Here is a 24,882-nt window from a genome sequence, read left to right on the forward strand (position 1 = left end):
TTAACCTGGAACCATCTAATGAACAATTCGCCACGCAAGGTCAATCCTTCCTCAACTTGTTATTGGATACGCCGGAATGACTCCTCCAACATGTTCCGGTGTTCCGCGGACCCCAGGCCCCAATACAACCTCGGAGCAGGCAACAAGTAACAGCCTCTCTCCTGAAAATCAAGGTTTATGTGAATCACTTGGCACATGGATAGGGTTACATACACTGCCGTCGATCTAGATCCAGCGCGGAATCTATGCGCATATAAAAGACAGGGTATACATACAAATACTCTCTACTCAAAATCATCACATACAACCCATACACACAATTACAAGATAACCAAACACAAAGCCAGATCCAAAACAAAACGGAACAAAAATGGTGAAAATCGCCCTCATCCAACTTCACCCGGAGGTAAGCCCTCCCCTCCCCTCACTTCACCTCCATCCCAAGCCCTAAAATAACAAAATCCAGCCCCACGACATCGAAAACAACCACGCCCGCGCAAAAGCCTACATCCAGAAAGCCTCCCAAGCCGGCGCCGACCTCGCCGTCCTCCCAGAATTCCACCTCGCAGACTTCCACCCAACGCATGACACCACCATTCGCCAACGCTGCAAAAACTACTCAACCCACCTGACCTCCTACAGAACCCTCGCAAAAGAATGTAACATAAACATCGTCCCGGGCTCCATCGCAGAACTCCACACCGACCCGACCACGGGGGAAGAAAAACTCCTAAACGTAACCTACTTCATCGACAACACGGGGGAAATCCGCGGCCGCTACGAAAAAAGAAACCTCTGGATCCCGGAACGGCAGTTCGTGGATCGCGGAGCCACGGACTCGGGGCATGTAGCGTTTGATACGCCGCTTGGTAAGGTCGGGTTGCTGATTTGTTGGGATTTGGCGTTTCCGGAGGCGTTTAGGGAGTTGGTTATGCAGGGGGCTAAGATGATCATTGTACCTGCTTATTGGAAGTTGGATGATGCGGGGGAGGTGGGGAGGAGGTGGAATGCTGAGTCGGAGAGGGTGTTTGTGGATGCGGCGGTTGTGAGTCGGGCTTTTGAGAATACGGCTGCGGTTGTTTTTTGTAATGTTGGTGGAAGGGAGGAGGAGGGTTATGCGGGGGCGTCTCAGGTGGCGGTCCCGTTTTTGGGGTGTGTTGGGAGGGTTGAGGGGTCTGGGGAGGGGATGAGTGTTGTGGAGGTTGATATGGGGGTTTTGGATGAGGCGGAGGGGGTTTATAGGGTTAGGGAGGATTTGGGGAGGGAGGATTGGCATTATGGGTATAAGAGGTGAGGGTGTGTTTGTATTAGGGGATATAGATCTGGGTATATATAGTACATGGAAATGAGGTTGAGTGATATGGTTAGAGGCCTGCTTCTCTCCGGAATGCGGCATTCGATATAATCCATCCATTACCACTGACCCCTTCTCCTGTAAGTGGTTGTCCGTTTCCCTTGGCCAGGTCTGTCAGGAAACGTCCGAGGTCCTTCGTCGGTGAGACACCTTTGGAATATAACTGTCTTATTATGGGACCGAAAGTCCCAAAGAGCAGCCTTTTGCCGACAGTGAAGTCCGGCCGTTGCATGACGGATGCCAGTGTCGGGGGGTCATATGCCGCGTCCACGAACGCAGGTCTGACGGAGTAGGGCTTCAGACTGGGGTACTTTTTCGACAGTTCGATCAAGGCAGCCTCACACTCGCCTTTGATCCGACCGTAGTATGGGGTGAACCTTCCCGGTTCTTGTGTTGCCTGAGTCCTTGTTAGTTGCCCGAAGATGAAGCTAGAAGTAGTTCGATAAGTAGGACATACTCCTTCTCCCGAAACATATACGAAGTTAAAGGAGTCTGATAACCCCGAAAAGGCTTTTGCTGCTGCTAGTGGATAGTCGACAGTGATTTTCACATATTCCCTGCTCAATGATGTTAGTATCATCTAACCAGAAACTAGAATGAGATCTAGTATAACCTGTACTCACTCTTTTGATACTTGTGTCTGAGAAATTCCCAACGCCCAGATACAGCCATCGGCGCCCTTTAGCTTCTCTAACAATTCAGGACTGTATTCGTTAAAGTTCTTGTGCTCGATCACAGTAACGTCAGGTCGATTCTCAGCGAGGGGCACGGATTTCCGACTCAGGATATACAAGTGCGATACTTGCCCGGGCGGGAGTGAGAGAATATGGTTGAGAGCGGCTGATCCGACCAGGCCGGTGGCTCCTGTGAGAATGAGACGCATGTTGTATGTAGAATTATAGAATGTAATTGCTAGTCGGAAGTATGTACACCATAAAATAGTACAAAATAGAGATCAAAAATTTATTGAATGCAAAAAGTGGGCTGGGGCTCTTTATACATGTAGGACTTACCCCGTAATTAAGCTCTTAAGCTTATATCCGATCGACTCGGCTGATGCTGACACGGAGTTAACGCCTGCCAAGCTGCATCTTCAAGGCTGCCAACCGATGACGACGTCAATTAGCCCTAGGACTATCGCTCACCAAGTCACTTGGTAAGATAATCTCTGTTTTGATAACCAAAACTAACTGGAAAGTAAGTTTGAGTTATAACAGGCTCAGACTTCTATCTTCCAAAAGTCCTGGTCACCAACACTCAAGAGCATTCGCACTTTATTTCCAACATTCGCTTGCATACTCTCGCTCAATCTGTTCTTTCTTATTGGCGTTGTAGCCAGTGCGGTGGGTAGAAAAGGCAATGGCGCTCTCTTTTGTTTTATTTTCCATTTGTCGCCCAAGCACTGTTCGGGTCGAAATTACAGCACACCACACGCATCGTAAAGGTTGCCGGGCTGTGCAAAGCAAACTTGCATATAGACAACTTGATTGTTTTCCCTCTCGGTGTTAGCGCTTACCTCTCGCCATGTTTTAACTTTCTGAATCTTCTTATACTCGGATTGCACTGAGCTACTTATATACCTCTGTTTATTTCTAATTATTACTGTCCATCTTATTTCCTCGGCGAAGGAAAGCATTCTTGATAGATTCTACAGTCAGACTGACCTAACCTATTGTGTGCCAACAATATAAAGGCTCGCCTTATCTCGAAGTTAAAATATACTTCTCTATATTACAAGGCTGTCATATGAACAGTAAATCCAACTTATCATCTCTTGAACATGTTATCTGACGCACGGAAGATGATTACGTTAATATGATCTCGCCATATCGCCAGACTTATACGTACACAGCCAACCACGGAACTGTTGTTCTCGAGAGTTGCTGGAGACCACGCAATACTTTCGTCTCAAGTTCTCTTTTGAGAGTTCACGCACCTCTACTTTATACGTTAACTTCGCATACACCCATGATGTCTTGGACAGAACCAATGTCAACTACTGGATGCCGTCTCATGCTAATTTCTTTACCGCTACGTTTCGACTGGCGGCGAGGGATGGAACAGTACGGAGAACAATTCCTCTCTGCCGGGTGGTAATGAACTGGGTGCGGTCGCCGGTACCACCCATGGTGGGTTTGGTGGTTTTGATGTCAGCTCCTGGGAGGTGTGGCTTAACGGTGACGGTGAGGTCAATTGGGATATAGTTCACATGTTTGGTTATAAAGCCATTAATGAGATGAGTCAGATTGACAGGGATCTGACAAAGTCTTTCTATAACATGTCGGATACCAAGCTATGGTCCTACTATGACGGATGCTCTGAAGGGGGCCGTGAGGGATGGAGCCAGGTTCAAATTCCCTGATCTCGACGGTGCTGTCATTGGAGCGCCTGGAATGCACTTCTCCTTCCAGCAGATTCAGCACCTTTGGTCGCAATTTGTTGAGTATCAACTGAACTACTACCCACCATACTGCGAGCTTGAGAAGATTGTCAATCTTACTACGGAGGCCTGTGATCCTCTTGATGGTCGTGTTGATGGTGTCGTGTCCCGCACTGATCTTTGTAAGCTTCACTTCAACTTGAACTCGACCATTGGTGAGTCCTACAGTTGTTCTGAAACTGCTGAAATCCCCAACTTCATGCCTTACATTCCGGCTCAAAACGGAACGGTAACCAAGGAGGGTGTGGCTGTCGCCAAGGAGATCCTCAATGGTGCACAAGACAACTTGGGCCGCCGTATTTACATGTCTTATCAACCTACTGCTCAATTCCAAGACGCAGTCACATCATACAATGAGACAACCGGAGAATATGGCCCGTAGGTCGTTAAGCAATCCGCCCAATGGGTCGGGGTCGGACTAAACCTTCTGACCAATGTCTCCGCCCTCTCCAGCTTCGAGGGTGTCACCCGTGACACATTCCGTGATTGGATCGCAACTGGTTTCCAGAGGTACTATGATTCTCTCGAGACCGCATGGCCAGATCTTTCCGTCTGGCAGAAGGCTGGAGGCAAGGTCCTTCACTATCACGGTGAGTCGGACCCTCAGGTTCCGACTGCTGGTTCTGTCCGCTACTTCGAGTCCGCCAGAAGTATTATGTACCCTCATCTCTCCTACAACCAGAGTGTAGCTGAGCTGAATAATTGGTACCGTCTGTTCCTTGTTCCCGGAGGCGCCCACTGTGGTGCTAATACTCTCCAACCCAATGCTCCCTGGCCGGAGACCACTTTGGCGACTCTTATTGATTGGGTGGAGAATGGTATCGAACCCAAGACTTTGAATGGTACTATCCAGTCCACGGGAGAGCAACAGCAAATCTGTGGCTGGCCCCTTCGTCCCTACTTCAAAAACAATGCCACCAATCCCGAGTGTGTTTATGATCAGAAATCCCTCGATACGTGGAAGTACAATCTGAATGCTTTCAAGATGCCAATTTTTTGAATGTGATATTGGAAAAAAAAAAAAAAAAAAAAAAAAAAAAAAAAAAAACAAGTTATAGTATTATATCAGGCGTTGCAAAACGCATAAACTTCAGATTAACCACATCGCTACTTCCTATGATTGAAAAACGTCATGTATGAATGTGGAGCGTAGTTAGGTTCGGCATATATTCCAAGGCTGTGCTTCATGCCAATAATTACCACGTTCTATTCCAAGCTGTACAGTAATATCAAAATAGCTTCGAATATCTAAAAGTATGTCCGGATGCATACAAAGCATTCAAATAACTAAATACAATTTATTAACTCTATTAAAGATTGTCAATATGTATCCGCGATATCCAGGCTGAAACATTGTTCTGGGAACAAAAGGAAATCAATACAACCCAGGAACTAACCTCCACCTCACTCTCGAACAATAAACCTCCCAATCTTTGCCATACTTCCTGACACAGTTCCTCTCTTCCCTTAAACACCTATACGCAAGGAGAATAGTAGCAAATAAAGCCTCAGTCCAAGGAAGCAAGGCCCTAGTCCCACACAATCCACACATAGCATACGTTAAGATTAAGAGCCCTAGATAATTCGGATGTCGGATATATTTCCACAGTCCTAGGTTATTCATAAGCATCAAGTGTGAGAAATCATGATCAGGGAGTAACATACCACTGCACAATAAGAGTGACTCCCTTTCCACCCCATCAGTAGTCGTATACGAAGCACGAATAAATAGGGCCATTTCGTCTCCTACGTCGTGGACACCCTTCGTGTCATTTACTGCTTTCTTCTGCTCTGTGGCAATATAGTATACCATAAACCCCGCGATTCCGAGGGACAGTATCAAGATAGTATGAGTGAGGGGAAGCTCAATGGGGTTCATGGCAAGATACTGCGTCTGTAATGTGTATATCGTGGGGAAGAAAACGCCGGATCCCCACGCGAAGTAGAATCCGAAGGGCTCGTCGCATACTTCCGTACTGCAGAGGTACCTACAGAATTAAATCAGGTTGTGAGGGCATCACTAGTAAGGAGAGACTTACCATTCTTCGTTTCCGAAGAAGTTTACGATGAGGAGGTTGCGGAGGAGCATCACGCATATCATCGTGTAGGTGATATACCCGTGGATTTCCCATTGGAGGGCTGCGAAGGAGATATCTCTGGGAATACACAGTTAGAACGTAGGATATCCAACTATGATGGCAGCTGAGCTTACATTATAGCAAGTGCAGTCATTGTCCAGCGTCCATTGTGGAAGATCTTGAGGTCCCATGCTGCGCCGAATCGAGGATGTAATTCAATGCCTCTCCATAGGTCAGAGATGTAGGAATCTAACGATACTCGTAAGAAAGACATATACACTCGGGATAATGCTTCTTACCATTTCCTCTATTATCATACTTATATGACGGAGCAATGCGCCCTTTTACAAAGGCCAGGCAGGTGAGCAACCAAGCGAACACATTAGCCGCCAGGATGACGTCTCTCCAGTTTTTGGCTATGAAGAAAAGCTCGGTCCATCCCAGTGCTGCTGGGAGCAAGAAGGAGATAACAGAGCATATGAAAAATGACAGACCGTTCATTGTATAAGGCAAGGTGTGTCCTGATGGTGTAGGTTGACCCGCACATACCCTACCCGGCAGTACGGTATACAGGATGGCTTCGAAGAAAATCCATTTTGCAAAAGCAACGCCAATATCGTGAGAAGGTAGAAAACACCAGGTCAATGATGCCCTGGGATCTACCAGGAATCTCGTGACAGACAGCTGGAGGGAACCATTGTGGTCTGTTATAGCGCTCCACCAAATGGAAGTCAAAGGAGTGACGAGAAGCATGAGAGGGAGGTAGTTTATTGAACGAGGAACTATAGGCTCCTTACGCCCGAGGTCATCCGCTAATGAAGCGTCCTTTTGCATATTGTATAATATCTGCTCTGTGATCCACCGACACAGAGAAGCAACCAGATGAACAAGAAAGATAATAGTGAGTTTCAGAGGCGTGGATTGGAAGTATCGCTTGTTGCCGCTCAGTAGATAAAAGAAGTAGTATGAGGTTATTAACACATTGAACAGTACTCGCCGAAGCAGCATTTACCATGGACTGCCTTCGAAGCACAGCTTTCTACCGCTACATAGGTGTTAATGAGAAGTTATAAGAGCAACAACTCTTGGTCTAGGTAGCCCTGCAGTTGTGATGTATCTACGTTGTTGTCACGTTGCAGAAAGTGACGATATCTTGCATGAACATATGCATGTCTGCCTATTATTCATCCACTAGATACATTACAACTCTATCTTGCGCCTCCAAGCTGCTGTAGCTACGTAGTCAAGTGGCGAGGTAGCCCTTGTATACTACCAAGGGAAATACAACCACTATTAACCAATTGACATTCTGATTACATAGTAATTAACACACGACACGTGGCATTGATAACTTTGGTTATATGAGGCCAAGCATAAAACACCATTTATGAAAACTATACTTCTTGTTATGTGGAAGCAGCGGTGAAGCGACATGCCAGGATGTTGCCTTAGGCTCTATTGAACACATTCTGAAATCCAGAAGAACACTACCTTGTGACTTTTCATTTACCTCTTCTATCCTGTCTATATCATTCTATACAGGCATCAATTTAATAAAGACTTCAGCCCACCAACGCCTCCACCACCAAGTTTAAGTCCCCCTCAATCCCAATAGCCAAATCCCGCTCTTCAAAATCCCAAGGCGCACACCCAGAAGCCCCATTTCCCGCCCTGATAAGCCGAAAACCAGGATTCGAAGGGTCCTCCACCAACTCCTCATTCGGCCACCTCAACACACCCGGCGTATTGAGCCCTACACCCAGCTCAAGAATAACAGCCCTCCTGCCATCCAGATTCCTGGCAACATCATCCATGTATTCCTTCCACTTACGTTCCTGTGCACGGAACGGCCCAGAATTGAAATAATCCCCACCACGCACACAGAGCGTCAGTTCACCGCCACAGTATTGACAAGCCGGGATCTTCGTTTCATCCGTGAGAACCTGGGTCTCTGGATCGATGAAGGGTAATGCGGCGTCCACAAAGGGGTCGGAAGGAAATACGGCATCAGGTCGACATTTGGCGAAGCATTGTAGGAATCGGTATTGGCCTTGTGGTGTGGATACCTTTTCTGCAGGGAATCCATTTGCCACGAATCTTCCGTCTGCGTTAGATGTACGCACGAAGTATCTGTCATCGAAGCGGGCCGCGAGTTTACATAGGGTTCCGTAGAGTTTCGATGCTGGCCAGGTTCGGACCATGTTTAGGTGGAGGAAGCAGTAGCCCCATTTCTGGTTGGGACTGTCCCAGTCGTTGAATCCGAATACGTCGTATAACCGTCCTAGACCGAGGTGGAGAAAACCGGGGAAGTGCTTTTGGAAGAGAGAAGTGGAGGTATAGTCGAGCCCGATGGCTGCTGAGAGGCCGGCGCCGGCTGAGATAATTAGGTAGTCTGCTTCTTGGAGCCAGCTTCGTGCTTTGGATATGGTAGGGGTGACCAAAGCCTTGGGTTGGCTTAGTGGACTTGGTGAGAAAGATATTTGATTCCCTGAAGAGGCAACGGTGGTTTTGAGCTCGGAAATATTCGCCTGATATAACTCGTAGTCTCGCTCCAAAAACGTGTCGAAGATTATATCGGTCACTGATGTCGCCGGGTGATTCATGCACCATTGCACCACTGTTTCCAGAGCAATCTTGGCAGCCATGTCCGGCGGAAAGGCGAACAGCCCTGTTGAGATGCAGCAGAAGGCCACGACCTTACGGCCGTCCGGAAGTGCAGGAAGTGACTCAGTGGCATCAAGGCAAGAGCTGTAACAACTAGCTAGTTGTTGCTGCTGCAATGTTCCAGGGCTCTTCCTTGAGTTGACCTGCGGGCCCACCGTGTGTAATACCCATTGTGCTGGTAGATTGAAGCCCGAGGTAACCTTTACAGAGCCGACAGATTCTGGGTGGCATTGCTTAAGCATTAATGAGTTGCATGCATCGCGAAGACGCGGGCCAGCAGCAGAGTGGATGATATTGTCAATACAGCGATGGTCCGGACGGAAACAACCAAGAAGTTGAGAATTTGCAGCGTTGACAATTGCTGTGACATCAGTGAGGGATGTGATGTCGCCTTTCCACAGCGATATATTGATCGCCTTAGAGCTTGATTTCTCTACTGTCTTAAGATTGTTGGGCTTAAGTACAAGGCTCGGGGCGATTGATGTGGATGAGGTAAGCATTGTTTTATTGTTTCGGTATGTGATAACTGTGTCGATATCGTCGAGGATTTGTGAAGGTAGCTCGGGAATCGGTGGCCGCTGGCACAGTAGTCGCCTCATTGTTTCTAGCTGTGACCAAGTCTCCATCTGGGAAATATAATCGGGGTTCATGTGGTGCGAGCATGAGTGACATGACGGAGGTTGAGAGACATGACCATGGGCCTCCTGTATGAGATGCTGAAGCGCCCTTATCAATCGAGACTTCATTTTGAGGTATTCGCTAAAGTGCTAGAAGCCGATGTTGTTTAGGAGATTCGCCTTGCATAATCGGGAATAGTATCACAGCGAGATTGGTGAGGTATACACCAACAGTCGAACACTGTGATGTGTTGTCCCACAATGCAAAATGGTACGCTACGTAAAAGACACAAGGCTTCCCTAAAAAGAATCAAAGAAGAAATAGAAAAGAAACCCAAAGAAAACTTACTGAGAAGACCTAGCATCGACCATCCTCGACCTAGGGCTCCGCATACCTCAGTTTGTAAGCCTTATCAAACAGCGGAATTATGGGATAGTGATAGGAGCCAATCAGAAGCGATAATCGTCCCAGTGCAAACAGTCAATCATACCAGCTCAGCCGTCTCTTAAGTCAGCAGACCCACCCGCCCTTCGGCGTGTTGGTCTGCCTCACCTCAACGCAAAATCCCATGTCAACGCAAAATTTGAAGTTATTTAGAGATTTTATCTACTACTATAATACCTGATTTCTATTCTAATATCGAGAAACGAATCTTAGATGTCTGTATAGCTGCTTAAAGCCAAAAAAAACCAAATATCTCTGCGTTGGCGTATTAATTTAATATTTTTTATTATTAATTCTAAGTATATATTTAAGGCCGAGCGACTCGAAGTATATATTTTATCTTAACTAAGACTTTTAATAATATATAAAAAAAGGCATTAATTTATTAGATTTATTAGTTTAATAATCTATATTATTTTTTTATAGCTAAAATAATTGAATAGAGTGCTAACTAGATATTATAATAGAATATAATTAACGGACTATTTTATATAATTAATAAAAATTGGGTATATTATTTTATTAAACATCTTCCAAGCGAGTTTTAGCTTATTTAATAGAAGTTAAAAGACAAGAATTACTTTAATATAAAGAAAGTAGATATTCTTTAATATTAGTACGACTGTCTAGAGTCTATTATTAAATAGATTTCTTTTAAAAATATATATAATTTTAATAAAACCGGCTTCTAACTGGGATAGAGAAAATTTTAAAAAATTATAATTATAATATCTATACGAGTCGTAAAAGGAAATCTATTTAAAAAAATAAAAAAACTAATCTTTATAATAGAGTATATTATAGTAAATAGTTTTATTTTTTTTCTATATTTTATATTTAAAGGCGTATATTATTTAGAGAGGTGGTATAATATAAATATTCTTTATAAATATTAAATAGCTTTGTCTTCTAAGAACTATACTTTAAATAAGATTAGTCTTAACTAGATTTAATATTTCTATTATTATATAAAGTACCGTATCTTTAAAAATAAGATTTAATTATTACTTTTTAATAGTTATAAGTCTTATCTTATCTATAAGTTTTTTTAGTTTTATAGATAGTTGTAAGCGCTCTGCCGGCGTACTACTATCTATAGGCGGTAGGCCTGCGGAGCGCGGTCGGCCAACGGGCTTCAGGAAGGCAGTACTAGGAAGCTCAAGGTTGTTTAGGATTGTATGGCAGTTCCCCTATCTAGTATAACAGAACGAATCGCTTGAGGATCGGAATCCTCTGCGCGATTCTAACATAAATATATTTGTGCGTTACGTAAGCCAACGGCCCGCTGGCGGCTCGCCTGCGGGGGATCTAGTTGCCTGAGGCAACCCGCCGTTACAACTATCCCCCCTTCGGAAAAACGAACCGTCCCGGTTCGTGCCTGAGTTCTGAGGCGCTCAACACCTCGCTTCGATAGGCCGCGCAACACAAAAACGCGCCTTATTCAAACGCTCAACAATAGGATTGTAGGGGTCCAACACATTGCTTCACAATAGTCCTGAATAGTCGGAACACTGACGGAACGCTTTCGGGATAGCGTCGTAGGGTCCTTTATTCCTATAAATTGTAACATTTCTCGTAGCCATGTTCACCTCTTCAGATCACTTTGAAAGTGCAGACAGCGCGGTAAGTTTTGGCTTCCTTTCCCGTAGGGGCGCCGCTAGGGTTGCGAATTGACGGCGTCTCTGTTGTTTTGAAGATGGGTAAACGTAAGAACGCCGTTCGTGGAGTTGCGAAAGCCTCTCAGGAGGCAAAGCGGGCCCGGTTGGCCCTGCAGAACCCTGTGAGTACTCCTTTCTAAATATCCTCATCTTTCGGGGAGCCGTCGGTGCGCCTTCGCAGGGAAACAGAGCTACTATGCTTATTAGCCCCCCGTGCCCCCGCTCGCGCCCCCTCCCCCGCCTCCTGCCCCGTTGGGCCCTCCTCTTTCGGAGGTAAGTGTTCCTCAGTCTGGCAGGGGTGCGTTCTGGCTGATTCAGGTGGTTTAGGATACGTTGCCCCGGCCCCCTTACGGGGATCTTGATGATCTCCTGCCTCCGGCCCCTGGGGGGGACTCTCCTTTGCCCCCCTGGGGGTCGCCTTCGCCGCCGCCGCGGTCTCCGTCGCCTCCCCCGGCGCCTCCCAGTTCCCCCCCGGTAAGTAGGCAGTCTGAATCCGAGTGCGGCGCGACGGGGTGACGCTGACGGTTTATAGGTGCCCTGTAGGCGCTGCGCCAAGTCGTTGTTCGTTGGCACTTCTTCTGGTGTCGAGGGACCCTTGGTTTGCGTGTCTCGGGGTGCCGGGCGGCCCTGCGTGCGGTGTGCGCGCCTGAAGAAGCCGTGTCTTGCGCTGCCGGGACCCGCGCGGGCCGAGGTCGCTCGTCTGCAGGCCCTGCCGCCGAGTCAAGAGGCCGTGAAGGCCACGGATGACCTGACCAAGCATATCGAGGAGGCTACCAACCGCCTCGGTAAGCTGAACAAGGTCCATCCGTGTCTAGCGGCGTTGCGGGATATAAACCGCAACCTATTCCGTCTGGTAAACGTCCAGCGGGAGCTCGGCGGTATGGAGCCTCTTCCTGAGGGCGACCTGGTGGACTGGGAGAGTTTGTGGTAGTTCGTTTGTTTGGTTTTCTGTTTGTTTGTTTGGGGCCCGCTGGCGGGCAACCTGCGTTGTGCCTTCGGGCCGTTTTTCTGTTTTTCTTTTCTTAACTTAATGAAGTTGTTTTGCTCTTCCTGCATGAGTATTCTTGTTGACGATATGGGTGTAGTAGCTCAGGACATCCTCATTAAACCTCAAAACCCTGTGGGTGAAAGAGGAAGAGTAATGCCGCCGCGTCTTTCGGAGGCATATCAAAACCCTGTGGGAAAAAGATCATGCTCTCCTCCGTGACCGACGGGGTGCCTCCGGCACCTCGCTGGCTTTCCGGTAAGCCGCAACAGCTTCAGCAGCGTTCTTAAGGTTTTCCTCTGGTTCCCACGAGTTCTCGTAACTCGGCCACCCTTTCCATTTGACAAGATACTGCAGCTTTCGATAGTATACTCGATGAGCAAGCACTTCTTCCACTTCCCATTCCTCCTGATCGTCGATGACGATCGGTTGAGCTTCTCCAGCCTCTACTCCTGCGCGCCGGTGGTATGGCTTCAACAGTGATACATGAAAGACGGGGTGGATATGACCGTACGCCTTTGGCAGCCGCAAGCGGTACGCTTGTTTCCCGACGGCCTCCGTAATCATAAATGGGCCGTCGTACTTCAAGTCCAGTTTCTTGTTTGGCCGCCATGACTTGATATTCTTTGTTGATAGCAGGACTTCTTGTCCTACGCGCAGCTGCGTGGCCTTGTGGCGCTTATTATATCCTTCTGCCTGCCGCTCCGTTGCCTTCTTCAGATTTTCTTCCAGTTTGGTCCGGATGTCGGCCAGGCCTTTCAACCGCAGTTCTACTGATGCGTTTGATGTCGTCGGTCCGATGGCTTCGAGCCCGGGGACCGCCGGTTCCATGCCTTGCCAAGCCATGAAGGGCGAATATCCCGTGGACGCGTTCTTGGCATTGTTGTAAGCGAACTCCGCGGTAGGCAACCAATCTGCCCAGTCGCTCTGTTGGTAGTTTGTATACATCCGCAAGTATGCTTCGAGCGTTTGATTCTGACGTTCAGTCTGTCCGTCCGTCTGCGGGTGGAAAGCGGTACTCAGGCGGCCTTTTATACGGAGACCTTGACAGAATTGCATCCAGTACGCGCTGGTAAAGAGCGAACCTCTGTCAGTGACCAGACTTCTCGGGGATCCGGTCTTGCAGACGATTTCATCTAGGAACATGTTAGCCAGTTCTTCTGCAGTCACGGTTCCGGTTGTGGGTAGGTATCTCGCGGCCTTCGTGTATCGGTCTACCACCACAAGAATTGCGTCATATACGCGGCCCTTTCGGCCCGATGGCGGCAGGCCGACCACGAAGTCCATCGTCAGGTCTTGCCATGGCCCTTCTGGAACAGGAAGGGAGGCCAGCTCGCCCTGCGGCAGCTTTCTAGGGACCTTCATCTTCTGGCAGACAGGACAGTCCCGGACGTAGTTCTCAATGTCTGTACGCAGACCGTCCCAATAGAACTTCCTTCTGATCAATTCAAGAGTCTTCTCTCGGCCAAAGTGGCCCGCAAATGGATCATCGTGATGCACTCTCAGGATCTCTTGCCTGAGTGCAGAGCACGGAGGCACATAGATGGTTTCTCCGCGGTACAGCAATCCGCCGTCAACGCGCCATCGCCCCGTCAGGTCGCCGCTTGTTTCAGCAACGTCGCTTTTGTGCCCGCTCTCCTTCTTTCCTTCACCGGGCAGCAGTTTGCCGCGGATTTGGCCAACAAAGGCGTCCCCCTGTTGGGCCTGCAGGATCGCATCTCGAAGAGGGTGCGACGTTGCTTCGCAAACGACTTCCTCTCTGGCAACTTCTCGTGCCATCGTTCTGAGAGCCAAGAGTTCCGGACCTCTTGAGCTCACGATCGAAATCTCCGACTCGGCCACCGAAGGCGCTCCGACGTCGTTCCGATCATCCGGTACCGCCCGTAACTTCCTCTGAAGCGTGGGTAACAGTCCAACGTTTCTCTGTACGTGGACATCTTCATAGTCTTTCCGCCGCGAAGGCGCGTCGGCCGGGTTCAGGTGCCCAGGCCGGTATTCTATCTGGAAATCGTAAGCCGCCAGGAGCTCTGCCCATCGGGCCTGACGCTTATCCAGTTTCACTGTCTTCTTCGAATAGAAGTATTGCAAGCTTTCATGGTCGCTCTGCACGCGGATCGCATGCGGTGCGCCTTCGAGGTAGTGTCTCCACACTTTGAAACATTCCACGATGGCAAGCAACTCCTGATCGTGAACAGGATAACGACCTTCTATCTCCGTCAGCTTCCTTGAGTAGAAAGCAACTGGTTGCCAGTCGGAACGCCGGCGGGGCTCCTCAACCCCGTCAACAGGTTGTAGGAGGATGCCCGCGATAGCGAATCCTGAGGCGTCTGTGATCAATTTGATTCGTAATGCAGGGTCAAAGTGTCGCAGGATCGGAGGGCCGCTGAACGCCGCTTTCAGTTCATCAAAAGCTTCTCGCGCCTCCGTGGTAAGGATAAACGGCCCTGTCTTCCTTCCCTTCTGCATTCCTTTCAACATATCAGACAGGGGCTTAGTGATCCGGGCGTACTGGTGCACGAAGCGCCTAAAGTACCCCGTGAATCCTAAGAACACCTGAATATCGTGAAAGGATTCTAACGCCGGCCATTCGCCGACGGTACGCACGCGTTCCGGATCGACGCGTATACCATCGCGTCCCACGATGAATCCTAAGAACGTTACTTCTTCTTGGTGGAAGTTGCACTTGGACAGCTTGGCGTATAGATTTGCCCGCTCTAGGCGCGACAGCACCTCGCCGACGTGCCGCACGTGTTCCTCCTCGGTCTGCGAGTAGATGAGGATGTCGTCCAAGTACACGACGCAGTAGTCATCCAGGATTCCTTTCATGGCTTCGTTGATGTACGCCTGGAAGGTTGCTGGCGCGTTACATAGGCCAAACGGCATCACCGTGTATTCAAAATGCCCGTAACGCGTTCGGAACGCCGTCTTCCACTCGTCGCCTTTCTGGATGCGAATTCGATGATATGCGTCTCTTAAATCAAGCTTAGTGAAATACTTTGCTCCCACGAGCCGATCCATCAGCTCGTCGATACGAGGCAATGGGTATCTATTCTTCACGGTCACGGCATTCAGTCCCCGATAGTCAACACACAGCCTTAGCGAGCCATCGGGCTTCCGAACGAAGAGCACCGGCGCTCCGGCTGCGCTGGTGGAATGCCTGATCCATCCTCGTTCGAGCATCTTGTCGAGATATTCCCGCAACACCTGTAATTCATGCTGCGAGAGGTTGTATAGGGGTCCGTATGGCGGAACTCCCCCTTCTACCAATGGTATCGGATGTGCGGCCTTCTCATCCGGAAGCTCAGCTGCTTCTTTTTCGGAAAAGACGTGGGCCCACTTTCTATACCGAGGTGGCAGCTCCGGCGGCCCGTCGTCGGTATCCGGCCGGTACATAACCATCATGGTAAGGGTGTGACGCATCGTCTTTGCAAACCGTTTGGGATTCTCGATAGAGATCTTTGGAGCTTCTTTTCGGTAGCGCCATGTTCCCGCCGAGAAAACGACGTCGGGATCAGCGTGGCGCATCCACTTGCGTCCTAAAACAATCTGATAGTCCGGGTCTTGGAGGTCGGTAATGTAGTACTCCATCTCGTACCCCCTTGTCTGGTTCTCCCAATCGGTTACTTGGGATTTTACGATCAGCTTGCCGTAGCACGGCGCCGGGGTACCGTCCGCGTACCGCACGCGCACCGGTGGTTGGAGATGATCTTTCGACACGGTGATCCCGTGTTGGAGTAAGTATCGATAGGAGATGAAGTTGTCATCGGCCCCGGAGTCTAGTAGTGCCTTCACCGTTTGTACAGTGTGATCCCATCCCCCTATCGGCTTAATATCGGCGCTGATACTGGGTGATTCTTGCAGTTGTAGCTCCACCGTGCCGAGGATAGGGAACGCCGTAGGTTCTTTCGGGTGACGCAGGACTAAGAGCTCCAGAGGCCGCAGTTCCTATTGTTCGCGGGAGGCATCTTTCCCCGGCGCGCCGTCGGCGGCCTTGGGGCACTCCCAGATTCTGTGGCCCATCTCGTTGCATCGGAAACAGCGTCCCTCTTTCTTCTGCCAGTCCCTTTTGCGCTCATGGGCCGCCTGCGTGCCGTCATTCCATCGACGGGCTTTGAAAGGCGGTTGCCCGGGCGAAGAGCGGCTGCCGCGGGGACGCGTAGCAGGGGTTTCGTTTTCACGAGGGCGTTTCCTGCCTCTGTTAAATCCAGCCGGACCCTGGTTTCCCCCGTCGGCGCGCTTTCGGCCGCTTCCTTCACTGTCGCGTAGACTGCGTTCACGATGAAGCATTGACCAATATTGGATTGCCATATCGTGTGCTTCTCCCAGGGTTTGTGGCTGGCGAGCCGCGCGAGTGATCTCCCTCTGGACCTCCTGATCGAGCGTTTGGATCCACGTTTGAGCCGTGAGAGAGTTATTTGGGAAGGCTTGCCATACTTCTAAGCTTCGGGCACACCATTCGCGCATGTTTCTTCCGTTCTGTTTCTCATTTATGAGGCGATACGCGACGTTCCGATGTCGGTCCGCCTCCGGGTCGACGAACGTATAAAGGAAGTCTTTCATCTCTTCCCAGCTTGGTTCCCCGAGGCTTTCTCTTTTCAGGCGCCACGCCTGTTTGGCCTTTTCGCCGAGGTAGCTGGTAGCGTACAGGACTTTGTCCTTATCGTTCCGCTGGGCTGACGCACTCGCGGCGAAGTGGTCTTCCATATCCGCGATGTAATTCTGTACTTCACGTATAGTTTTGCCTTCGAAAGGGGTAGGTGCAGCCAGCTTGAGACCGCCGAACCCGTTGTCCGCGGAGCTGGTCTGCATGATTGTTTTCAACACCTCAGCCACCCGTGCAATCGCGCTGAGCGACAACATTGGTTCTTCGCTCTGGCGCTCCGACGTCGGTCCCCTTTCGGGAGTTTCGCTTTCGTCCTCTTCGACGATCGGTTCCATTGGGACGTCGGAGGTTCGAGCATTTTGGGCTGCCGGGAACTCCCTCTGGGAGACTCCTTGGGTTGCGGATGACTGAGTGGCCGTGCCGTCGGCCCCCTGGGGGTCCACCGGCGGTAAGGCGCTCGAACTTCGTGTACTGACCATCTTGAAGTCGTTGGGTTGAAGCGATTCGAACTGTAAGCGCTCTGCCGGCGTACTACTATCTATAGGCGGTAGGCCTGCGGAACGCGGTCGGCCAACGGGCTTCAGGAAGGCAGTACTAGGAAGCTCAAGGTTGTTTAGGATTGTATGGCAGTTCCCCTATCTAGTATAACAGAACGAATCGCTTGAGGATCGGAATCCTCTGCGCGATTCTAACATAAATATATTTGTGCGTTACGTAAGCCAACGGCCCGCTGGCGGCTCGCCTGCGGGGGATCTAGTTGCCTGAGGCAACCCGCCGTTACAATAGTATTATATTATATCTTACTATTTTTCTTTTTATATAATATATTTTATATAATCTCTTAATAAATAATCTTTCTAGATCTATAAATACTTCTATTATAAATAGAATAATAAGCTTATTTTAAGAGACGCTGAGATAAATAATAAAAGTAATTTTTTAAAATAGATTTATTCTATTTATATAGAGACTTTTAAATAATATATAATCTAGTATATCTTTAAAAAATAAAATATATATTTTTTAAATTTAAAGTTAATTTTTAAATCTTTAAATAAGACTTTAGAATTAGTTCTAAAGCTTTAAATAATTATAATACTATTATTACTATTTTTAAATTTATCGCTATTATCTATAATATAAGATCTTTGTTAAAGTATTAATAAAGTCTAGAGCTTTATTAATAATAGTCTAGAGCTTAATTAAAGCTTTATACAACGTCTAAACCATATATTCTAAAGTTTACTAGAAATTACTAAATTAGCTGCTTAGCTTAAGAATAATCTATAACAACACCTCTAATATTAAAAGTCTTAAAATAGATGGAAATCACAGAGAAGGGTCTAGTATAATAGACTACTAATTATATATAATATAAAACGCTATATTACTAATTATATAGAAATAGAAAAACTATAGGATCTTAGATAGATTAGAAAAATGGAAACTTTAGAATATAATAAATCACTATAATAAAAAGATATAGGGGATCTGCCTAGTATAGAGACTAGTTAAATAGATAAGAAAGGTTCTAGATTACCCTTTTAGATAGATACTCAAGGCGATATTATATAGGAATCTGAATAACTTTAAATTTTGCGTTGACATGGGATTTTGTGTTGAGGTGAGGCAGACCAACACGCCGAAGGCGGGTGGGGCTGCTGAATAAGAGACGGCTCAGCCAATGACAGTACATAGCAAACAGAGCATACAATGTAAACATCCCAAACTAGCCTGATATGGCAATAGACCCACTTCATTCCCAGTTTGATTAATTTGCAATAACCTCACTGACGCAAGATCCACACTTTCCTACTCCCAACCTACAAGTATAGAACTATCAGGTTCGCTTACACATATATTCCTAGGTAAAAGCCTATTTACGTATATAAACCCGTAGTAACCTCAAGAACTCTTTCTCTCTCAACCCTTATTACTCAATCCCGTTCTCACCAACCTTGGAATACAAAACACCAATCCCATCCCAATCTCTATACAATGCCCCCCAAACCAACAATAGCCATAGCAGGCGGAACAGGCCACCTAGGAAAACACATAACAACCGCCCTCCTCAGCACACCCTTCATAAACTCCTTCACCTCCATAATCCTCCTTACCCGCTCCGAGACCTCCCCCTCCAGCTTCAACATCCCCTCCAACCCCAAACTCCAACTCCGCAAATACACCCCAACCAACCTCGCAGACAGCCTCAACGACATCGACATCCTGATCAACGCCATCGGCCCGTCGGGCCACAATTTCAAAGAAACCCTCCTCCGCACCATCCCCAAAACCAACGTCAAGATGTACATCCCCTCCGAATTCGGGGTAGACCACTACATCCACGACTTCCCGCATCTAGAATGGGACGCGAAGAAGCGGCATGATGAGCTCGCGCGGGAGATATTGGATCCTGGTGTGAAGGTGTGTCGGGTGTTTTGTGGACTGTTTTTGGAGGATAGTATTGGGCCTTGGTTTGGGTTTGATACCCGGGATGGACGGTATGAGTGTGTTGGGTCGGCCGGGGAGGTGGTTTCGTTTACGGGGCTGGGGGATGTAGGAAGGGTTGTGGCGGGGCTTTGTGGGTTGTTTGCGGAGGGAGGTGCTGGGGTAGTGCCGGATGTGTTGCATGTTGCAGGGGATACGAGGTCTGTTTTTGATGTTGCGAGGATTATGGAGAGGGAGGGGGGTGGGCCGATTGAGGTTACTGAGGTAGCCTTGGAGGAGTATAAGGAGAGGGTTACTAAGGTGGTAGGGAGTGATCCGGCTCCTTATTTGAGGTTTCTCATCGGGGAGGGGAAGATTAATCATTCTTCGGCTGGGTTGGGGTGTGATAATGAGGTGGTGAATCCCGGGGAGCGGGTTTGGAAGTGGAAGTCTTTGGAGCAGTTGGCGAGGGAAACTCAGGGGAGGCCATGGAGGGATCTTGAGTGGCCGAGTAAGTGAGGGTATTGCTGTGGCTCTAGTATTTTACTTCTTTGGCGTATAGGATGGAACCTATTGAAAGTATGTATGAAAGAGTCGGGATGTAGATATTTATGGAACAACCTCACTACAATCCGCAAAAGATAACATTCAGCTGCAGAATATAATACATACACAACCGTAGATGATTCATCCCACATTCTAATGCCTGTAGGTAGATCCAATATCTCCCCACCGAATCTTGGAAAACTTCACATGAGTATCCGGATACAACTTCTCGATCAACGCCGGGTTTCCCTCCGTTGCGTTGCACGGTCCGGCACTGCCACCATCAAGCCATTGCATAAATGAGCCTGCATCGTTCCAGATACTGAGCGCAAGAACCATGCCGCGGCCCAAGGCGTGGCCCATTTCCTCGAGGCCGCCAAGTCGGTTGAAGGCACTTCCTTCGCCGCTGCAGAAGTCCTTTGTGATTGAGTCGACAGTTTTTCCTCCAGAGGTAACGGCAGCATTTTGAATGACCTGGCCGTTCTGGATATAGAGACGGCGGATTTCGCTGAGCTGGCCCGAAGTTGTGTTATCGTTTGTGAGGAACTGAGTTACGACAGTGAATGTCTCGTTGGTGTTGACCTTGAGACCGTAACCGTAGTAGTCCTTTGCGCCTAGGCCATATGGATTGAATCCACAGCCGGCCTTGTCACAGACCCCGGAGTCTCCGCATCCTGAGCCGCTGCACTCGTACAGACCGGTTGTGTTGCAAGGGTGTGGTGTAAGCCCTGTTGCTCGGGCGTTGGCTTCCCAAATATCCATTTCCTGACAGCAGGAACCGACACTCTCGGTGTTGCCTTCGCCGTTGATCCAAGGCGTGGTGTAGCATTGGGCATCACAGTAACCGGTTCCGTATTTGGCTCCGGCTTGATTTAGGGAACTCTTTCCGCCAGAAGCCTCCATTTCAGAGAGATATAGAGCACCATTCATGCCGCAGACGAGGGTGGAGGCGTCGACATCGAAGGTGAATTCCTGATTCAGGAGTTTCAGCATGGAATAGTTCTCTCCGTCTTCAGCGAGGAGGTAGACGCGCGGTGACAGGGACTTTGTGGCATTCCCAGTTTGCAGGTATTGTTGAAGGGTCAACGTGTCATTCTTCGTCTGGACGCCGTAGCTAGCGTAGTCCGTGATCCCATCAACGACACAGTTGTCCGCGCAGGTCTGTTTGTCCGGACAAATGGCAGTGTCTAAGCCGTTGCTGTTGGTGCAGGATGTTTGTGTTCCTTTCTTGTGGATAAAATGGGTTGCTGCATCAAGGACGACTGAGGTGTTCTGCCTCGTGCAACCGTTCTGTGAAGTACATTTATACGTGGTGAGTCTGGGATGGGCGTCCGCTGTAGTTCCCACCTGCTGGGCAGTTACCAGTGGCAGGAGTGCCACAAAGGGAGCGAGTGTCCAGATCATATCGAGGTCCTCTTGCTACTAGAGCGTATAAAGAGTATGTGTGCTCTCGACTCTCCGCCGGGAAGTAGCTGTTATTTATGCATCACGTACAGACAGCGGATCAAGGCTTGTGGAATCTTCAGAGTGCCAGATATGGGACTGCAAACATTCCGGCCCGACAGTCCGATCTGATTCACGCACTTTTTTCCCGGACGTTTCATCTCCAATATGATCCGGTTTTAGTTTTATTAAGATTAGCCGGCACGAAGGATGCGCGTCGGCGATGTTGCCGGACTTAAGGACATGAAGGGGACTGATCAACGGCTTCAAATGGCGACAGTAGCGTCAAACTGAGACTGGTAGAGGATAAACGAAACATTTGTGCTGCAATCTTGCAAAAGTCGTATGTTTTGCCGGTGCTTGAGCGCCGTAACGGGTGCGGAGTGATCTCCGGATTTAGCCGCTGCAGATTGCTTTAGATCAGGAACCCCCGCTGCCAAGGTAGATGCTATCCCGTCCAGCTGAAGAAATTCCCGTTGCCCCAAACTCTTGTAGCATAGACAATACCTATTCTGTCGCGCGCTAAAGTCAATTGCAGTGCGCAGCCACAGGGCCCTTAATTTTAAAGGCGGGTGAAGATAATTCCAAGGTAATAAGATGCGAAATTTATCAAAATGATGATATAGATACAGTCGAGTATAGAGTACAGTGCTGACAGTCCATATGCGATTAAATGCCAAAGACCTCCTTAACAAGTGTCTTTTTGTTCACTGCATGCCAAGTAAGTATATCACTACGGCAAATGTGGGAGAAGCTTACCTTTGCCCATTGCATTTCTTGGGATCGGTCCGTTGAGAACTTTCATCTCCTGGGGCATCTTATAGTTTGCGAGACGATCTTTAAGGGCACGTCGCATGTCAAGAGCACCCCATGGTTTGCCATTGCGACCAGTATTCGCGGCCTTTTCCTTGTCGAGAACGATCACAGCGGCGACCTTCTGACCCCATTGCTCAGATGGGAGACCCACCACAGCTGCTTCGCTAACTTGAGGACTACATCAGATCAGTATACAGTCTTCCATGCGGTACGGGAGAACCTACAGGGACAGCAGCTCTCTTTCCACCTCCAATGCGCTGACCTTTTCCCCGCCAGTCTTAATGATGTCCACACTCAGTCGGCCTTGAATGAAATACATTGGTCCCTGTGCCCAATCTCCGCTTGTTCCCTTTCCGGCATGCTCAACTACTCGGCGCGTAGCAACGTCCCCAGTCTTGAACCATTTGCTCTTGCCATCATCACTGTCCACGAATGCTTCTTTTGTGGCTTTCTCGTTGGCCCAGTATTCTCGGAAAATGGTAGGACCACGGAGTTGGATTTCGCCTTCACGCTCGCGTCCATTCGCATCATATTCCTCTCCAGGCTGGATAACTTCGTTTGTCTCCGTATCGACAAGTCTAGCTTCCACAGATGGTAGTGCCCACCCAACACTACCATCAACCCGATCGGCGAAGTCGAGGCCGCAGCTGATAGCCATGCCGACTTCCGTCATTCCAAACCGCTCGAGCAGGACGTTACCATTACTGAGATCTTGCCACGCTTGCTTAGTAGGGGTGGGTAAAGCTGCCGATCCAGAGATATTCAAACGTAGATTCTCAGGTGCAATGCCCTTTTTCGCTGCCTCTTGCACTTCAGGAGACAGGCCGGGGAAAGAGGATAAGAGTCGGTTGTAGATCGTTGGGACAGCTGTAAGGAAAGTAATCTTGCTCGCTGAGAATGTGGGAGAGAAGGGAGCCGCCAGTCTCTTCCACACAGCGTCTGTATTGAAAGGGAACATGAATTCAATAGAAGAGCCAGCCAGGATAGGCGTTACAATGGCATTCACTGTCCCATGGATATGGTGTAAAGGAAGAAGATGGAGTAACCGATCCTCCGGAGAATACTTCCATGCTTCTAGCAAAGACGCTGCTTGTGCTGTGAGCGCCGATTGCGGGATCAACACGCCTTTCTAGTACGTATCAATATGAGTATGTCCCACATTACCGGGATAAGGTATCCTTACCGGTCTATTGGTGGTACCTGAGGTATACAGCATCATTCCGCCACGAGACTCCTGTACAATGTCCTGCAAGCTTACTTGATCTGAGCTGTTTGCCCCCGTTTTGATCTTCTCCTTGACTTCTAGGATTGGTTCCCGTTCAAGACCCGCCTTCAGTATATCATGTGCCTTGGCTGCATACTTTTCGGTAGCAACGAGCACTTTGGCCTGCGAATTATCCATTATATACTTCAATTCGCCGACAGGGAATGCCGGAGAGAGAGGTAGGGCGATCGCATCAATAGCAAGAATGGAAAGGAGAGTCACTAGAGATGAGCCCACGATCAGCAACCAGTTAGGCAGGGTAGAGAGGAGCGAAGAGAAACAGTACCTACGTAATCGTAGCTATTCTCCGCCAAAAATGCAATTCTCTCCCCTGCAAGCCCATCCTGCTGACCTCCCGCACACTCGAGGAGTCTTTCCTTTGCACGAACGACATCGGCAACTAGGTTGCCGTAGGTAAAGGAGCGGGACGATGCGCTGTGAACGACAGCAACGCTAGATTGGTCGTGATCTTGGAGAGCTCGGAAGAGAGGTAGATTTGGCAGCGTCGAGAGCGACCGACAATTAATTGGTTGGAATCGAAGTTGGTGACGAGCATTGCAGTTGAGAAACGACTGAAATGCGCGACGACCAAAGGGTGCAAAACCCCGCGAGAGGGCCGAGATCAGCATGCGTCCTTGCATATTGAACTTAGCGGGATGCGTATAGCATATCTAGCATCTATAAGAATGGTAATCAGCGAGCAGAATCCGTCAATGGATTTCCGATTGCACAACTAGACTGATTGATGTCATTGTTTGGAGCCAAAGCCGGGAAGCTTTTGGTCGGAGTCGGAAGCTTTGCCGATCGGCTGCATGGAGAGGCCGTCTCACATGATGACATGAAATACCAATGAAATCCATCAATTTATCCATTACTTACCTACTCTCCTCCGCAAATCAACATCTCCCACTTCTGCAATTCAACCACATCCCATGTTCTCCCTTCTCCGTCACAGCCGTTCAGGCCTTGTTCCTCGTCGCCTGTTCTCAACAACCTCCAGAATGGCTTCCAATACTCCCGTCGAAGATACTATCCGTGAGAAAGTATGAAGCACAACATTCACTCTGCCCTACTCCAACTGCAGTATAGACATACTAATGTGTACCAATCTACCAGATCACCACTGCTTTCTCCCCCTCCAACCTGATAATCCGGAATGACTCCCATCTTCATGCACACCATGCGCCCATGCAAGGATCAACGTCCAAGGAAACGCATTTTCAGTTTGTCTCCCGCCCGTCCACTCCTTCGAAAGAGCGCGTGACTGATATCTCTATGTTAGCGTAACTATTACTTCCGAATCATTCAAATCGAAGATGCAGCCAGCCCGTCACCGCATGGTTTACGCTTTGTTGAAGGAGGAGATGGACCGAGAGGGAGGAATCCATGCGCTGCAGTTGCGCACTCGGACACCGGAAGAGGAACAGAGGGAGAAGGAAAGGAAAGCACAGGCATAAGACATGACACTTTAAAATCGCGAGCGATTTTTTCTGTGTAAATATGAATACGGTTATGCGATACCCGACCATGTGGCTGCGCCGG

At 48.7% G+C, this 24,882-nt stretch overlaps 10 protein-coding genes across 10 annotated transcripts; 4 read left to right on the top strand and 6 right to left on the bottom strand.

The window, feature by feature from the left end:
• Window positions 1–90: 90 nt before the first annotated feature.
• AO090010000322 (carbon-nitrogen hydrolase family protein) lies at window positions 91–1,294 on the top strand (the record flags this gene model as incomplete). Its single annotated transcript, XM_023233698.1, has 2 exons — window positions 91–146; window positions 643–1,294. The coding sequence occupies 2 exons, from the start codon at window positions 91–93 to the stop codon at window positions 1,292–1,294; spliced, it is 708 nt and encodes a 235-aa protein (XP_023094140.1).
• A 70-nt stretch (window positions 1,295–1,364) lies between these two features.
• Window positions 1,365–2,237, bottom strand: AO090010000321 (putative nucleoside-diphosphate-sugar epimerases; the record flags this gene model as incomplete). Its single annotated transcript, XM_001827284.1, has 3 exons — window positions 1,365–1,751; window positions 1,812–1,911; window positions 1,978–2,237. 3 exons carry the CDS (start codon window positions 2,235–2,237, stop codon window positions 1,365–1,367), a joined length of 747 nt encoding a protein of 248 aa, XP_001827336.1.
• Window positions 2,238–3,325: 1,088 nt separating this feature from the next.
• Window positions 3,326–4,794, top strand: AO090010000320 (uncharacterized protein; the record flags this gene model as incomplete). Its single annotated transcript, XM_023233699.1, is given in 4 exon segments — window positions 3,326–3,345; window positions 3,419–3,684; window positions 3,698–4,134; window positions 4,177–4,794. 4 exon segments carry the CDS (start codon window positions 3,326–3,328, stop codon window positions 4,792–4,794), a joined length of 1,341 nt encoding a protein of 446 aa, XP_023094139.1.
• Window positions 4,795–5,073: 279 nt separating this feature from the next.
• AO090010000319 (uncharacterized protein) lies at window positions 5,074–6,146 on the bottom strand (the record flags this gene model as incomplete). The annotated part of the gene is made up of 4 exons (XM_023233700.1): window positions 5,074–5,101; window positions 5,192–5,782; window positions 5,834–5,950; window positions 6,007–6,146. 4 exons carry the CDS (start codon window positions 6,144–6,146, stop codon window positions 5,074–5,076), a joined length of 876 nt encoding a protein of 291 aa, XP_023094138.1.
• A 1,288-nt stretch (window positions 6,147–7,434) lies between these two features.
• AO090010000317 (uncharacterized protein) lies at window positions 7,435–9,282 on the bottom strand (the record flags this gene model as incomplete). The annotated part of the gene is made up of 1 exon (XM_023233701.1): window positions 7,435–9,282. The coding sequence occupies one exon, from the start codon at window positions 9,280–9,282 to the stop codon at window positions 7,435–7,437; it is 1,848 nt and encodes a 615-aa protein (XP_023094137.1).
• Window positions 9,283–16,186: 6,904 nt separating this feature from the next.
• On the bottom strand, window positions 16,187–16,801 carry AO090010000316 (C2HC-type zinc finger protein; the record flags this gene model as incomplete). Its single annotated transcript, XM_003191026.2, has 1 exon — window positions 16,187–16,801. The coding sequence occupies one exon, from the start codon at window positions 16,799–16,801 to the stop codon at window positions 16,187–16,189; it is 615 nt and encodes a 204-aa protein (XP_003191074.2).
• Window positions 16,802–18,842: 2,041 nt separating this feature from the next.
• On the top strand, window positions 18,843–19,790 carry AO090010000315 (isoflavone reductase family protein; the record flags this gene model as incomplete). Its single annotated transcript, XM_001827279.1, has 1 exon — window positions 18,843–19,790. One exon carries the CDS (start codon window positions 18,843–18,845, stop codon window positions 19,788–19,790), a length of 948 nt encoding a protein of 315 aa, XP_001827331.1.
• A 180-nt stretch (window positions 19,791–19,970) lies between these two features.
• On the bottom strand, window positions 19,971–21,221 carry AO090010000314 (glycoside hydrolase family 7 protein; the record flags this gene model as incomplete). The annotated part of the gene is made up of 1 exon (XM_001827278.1): window positions 19,971–21,221. One exon carries the CDS (start codon window positions 21,219–21,221, stop codon window positions 19,971–19,973), a length of 1,251 nt encoding a protein of 416 aa, XP_001827330.1.
• A 708-nt stretch (window positions 21,222–21,929) lies between these two features.
• AO090010000313 (acyl-CoA synthetase) lies at window positions 21,930–23,981 on the bottom strand (the record flags this gene model as incomplete). Its single annotated transcript, XM_001827277.1, has 5 exons — window positions 21,930–21,970; window positions 22,020–22,252; window positions 22,301–23,205; window positions 23,260–23,561; window positions 23,627–23,981. The coding sequence occupies 5 exons, from the start codon at window positions 23,979–23,981 to the stop codon at window positions 21,930–21,932; spliced, it is 1,836 nt and encodes a 611-aa protein (XP_001827329.1).
• A 360-nt stretch (window positions 23,982–24,341) lies between these two features.
• On the top strand, window positions 24,342–24,797 carry AO090010000312 (BolA family protein; the record flags this gene model as incomplete). The annotated part of the gene is made up of 3 exons (XM_001827276.3): window positions 24,342–24,383; window positions 24,457–24,563; window positions 24,623–24,797. 3 exons carry the CDS (start codon window positions 24,342–24,344, stop codon window positions 24,795–24,797), a joined length of 324 nt encoding a protein of 107 aa, XP_001827328.1.
• Window positions 24,798–24,882: the final 85 nt, after the last annotated feature.

The sequence above is a fragment of the Aspergillus oryzae genome, chromosome 8 (genome assembly GCF_000184455.2).
Source record: "Aspergillus oryzae RIB40 DNA, chromosome 8".
NCBI lineage: Eukaryota > Fungi > Ascomycota > Eurotiomycetes > Eurotiales > Aspergillaceae > Aspergillus > Aspergillus oryzae.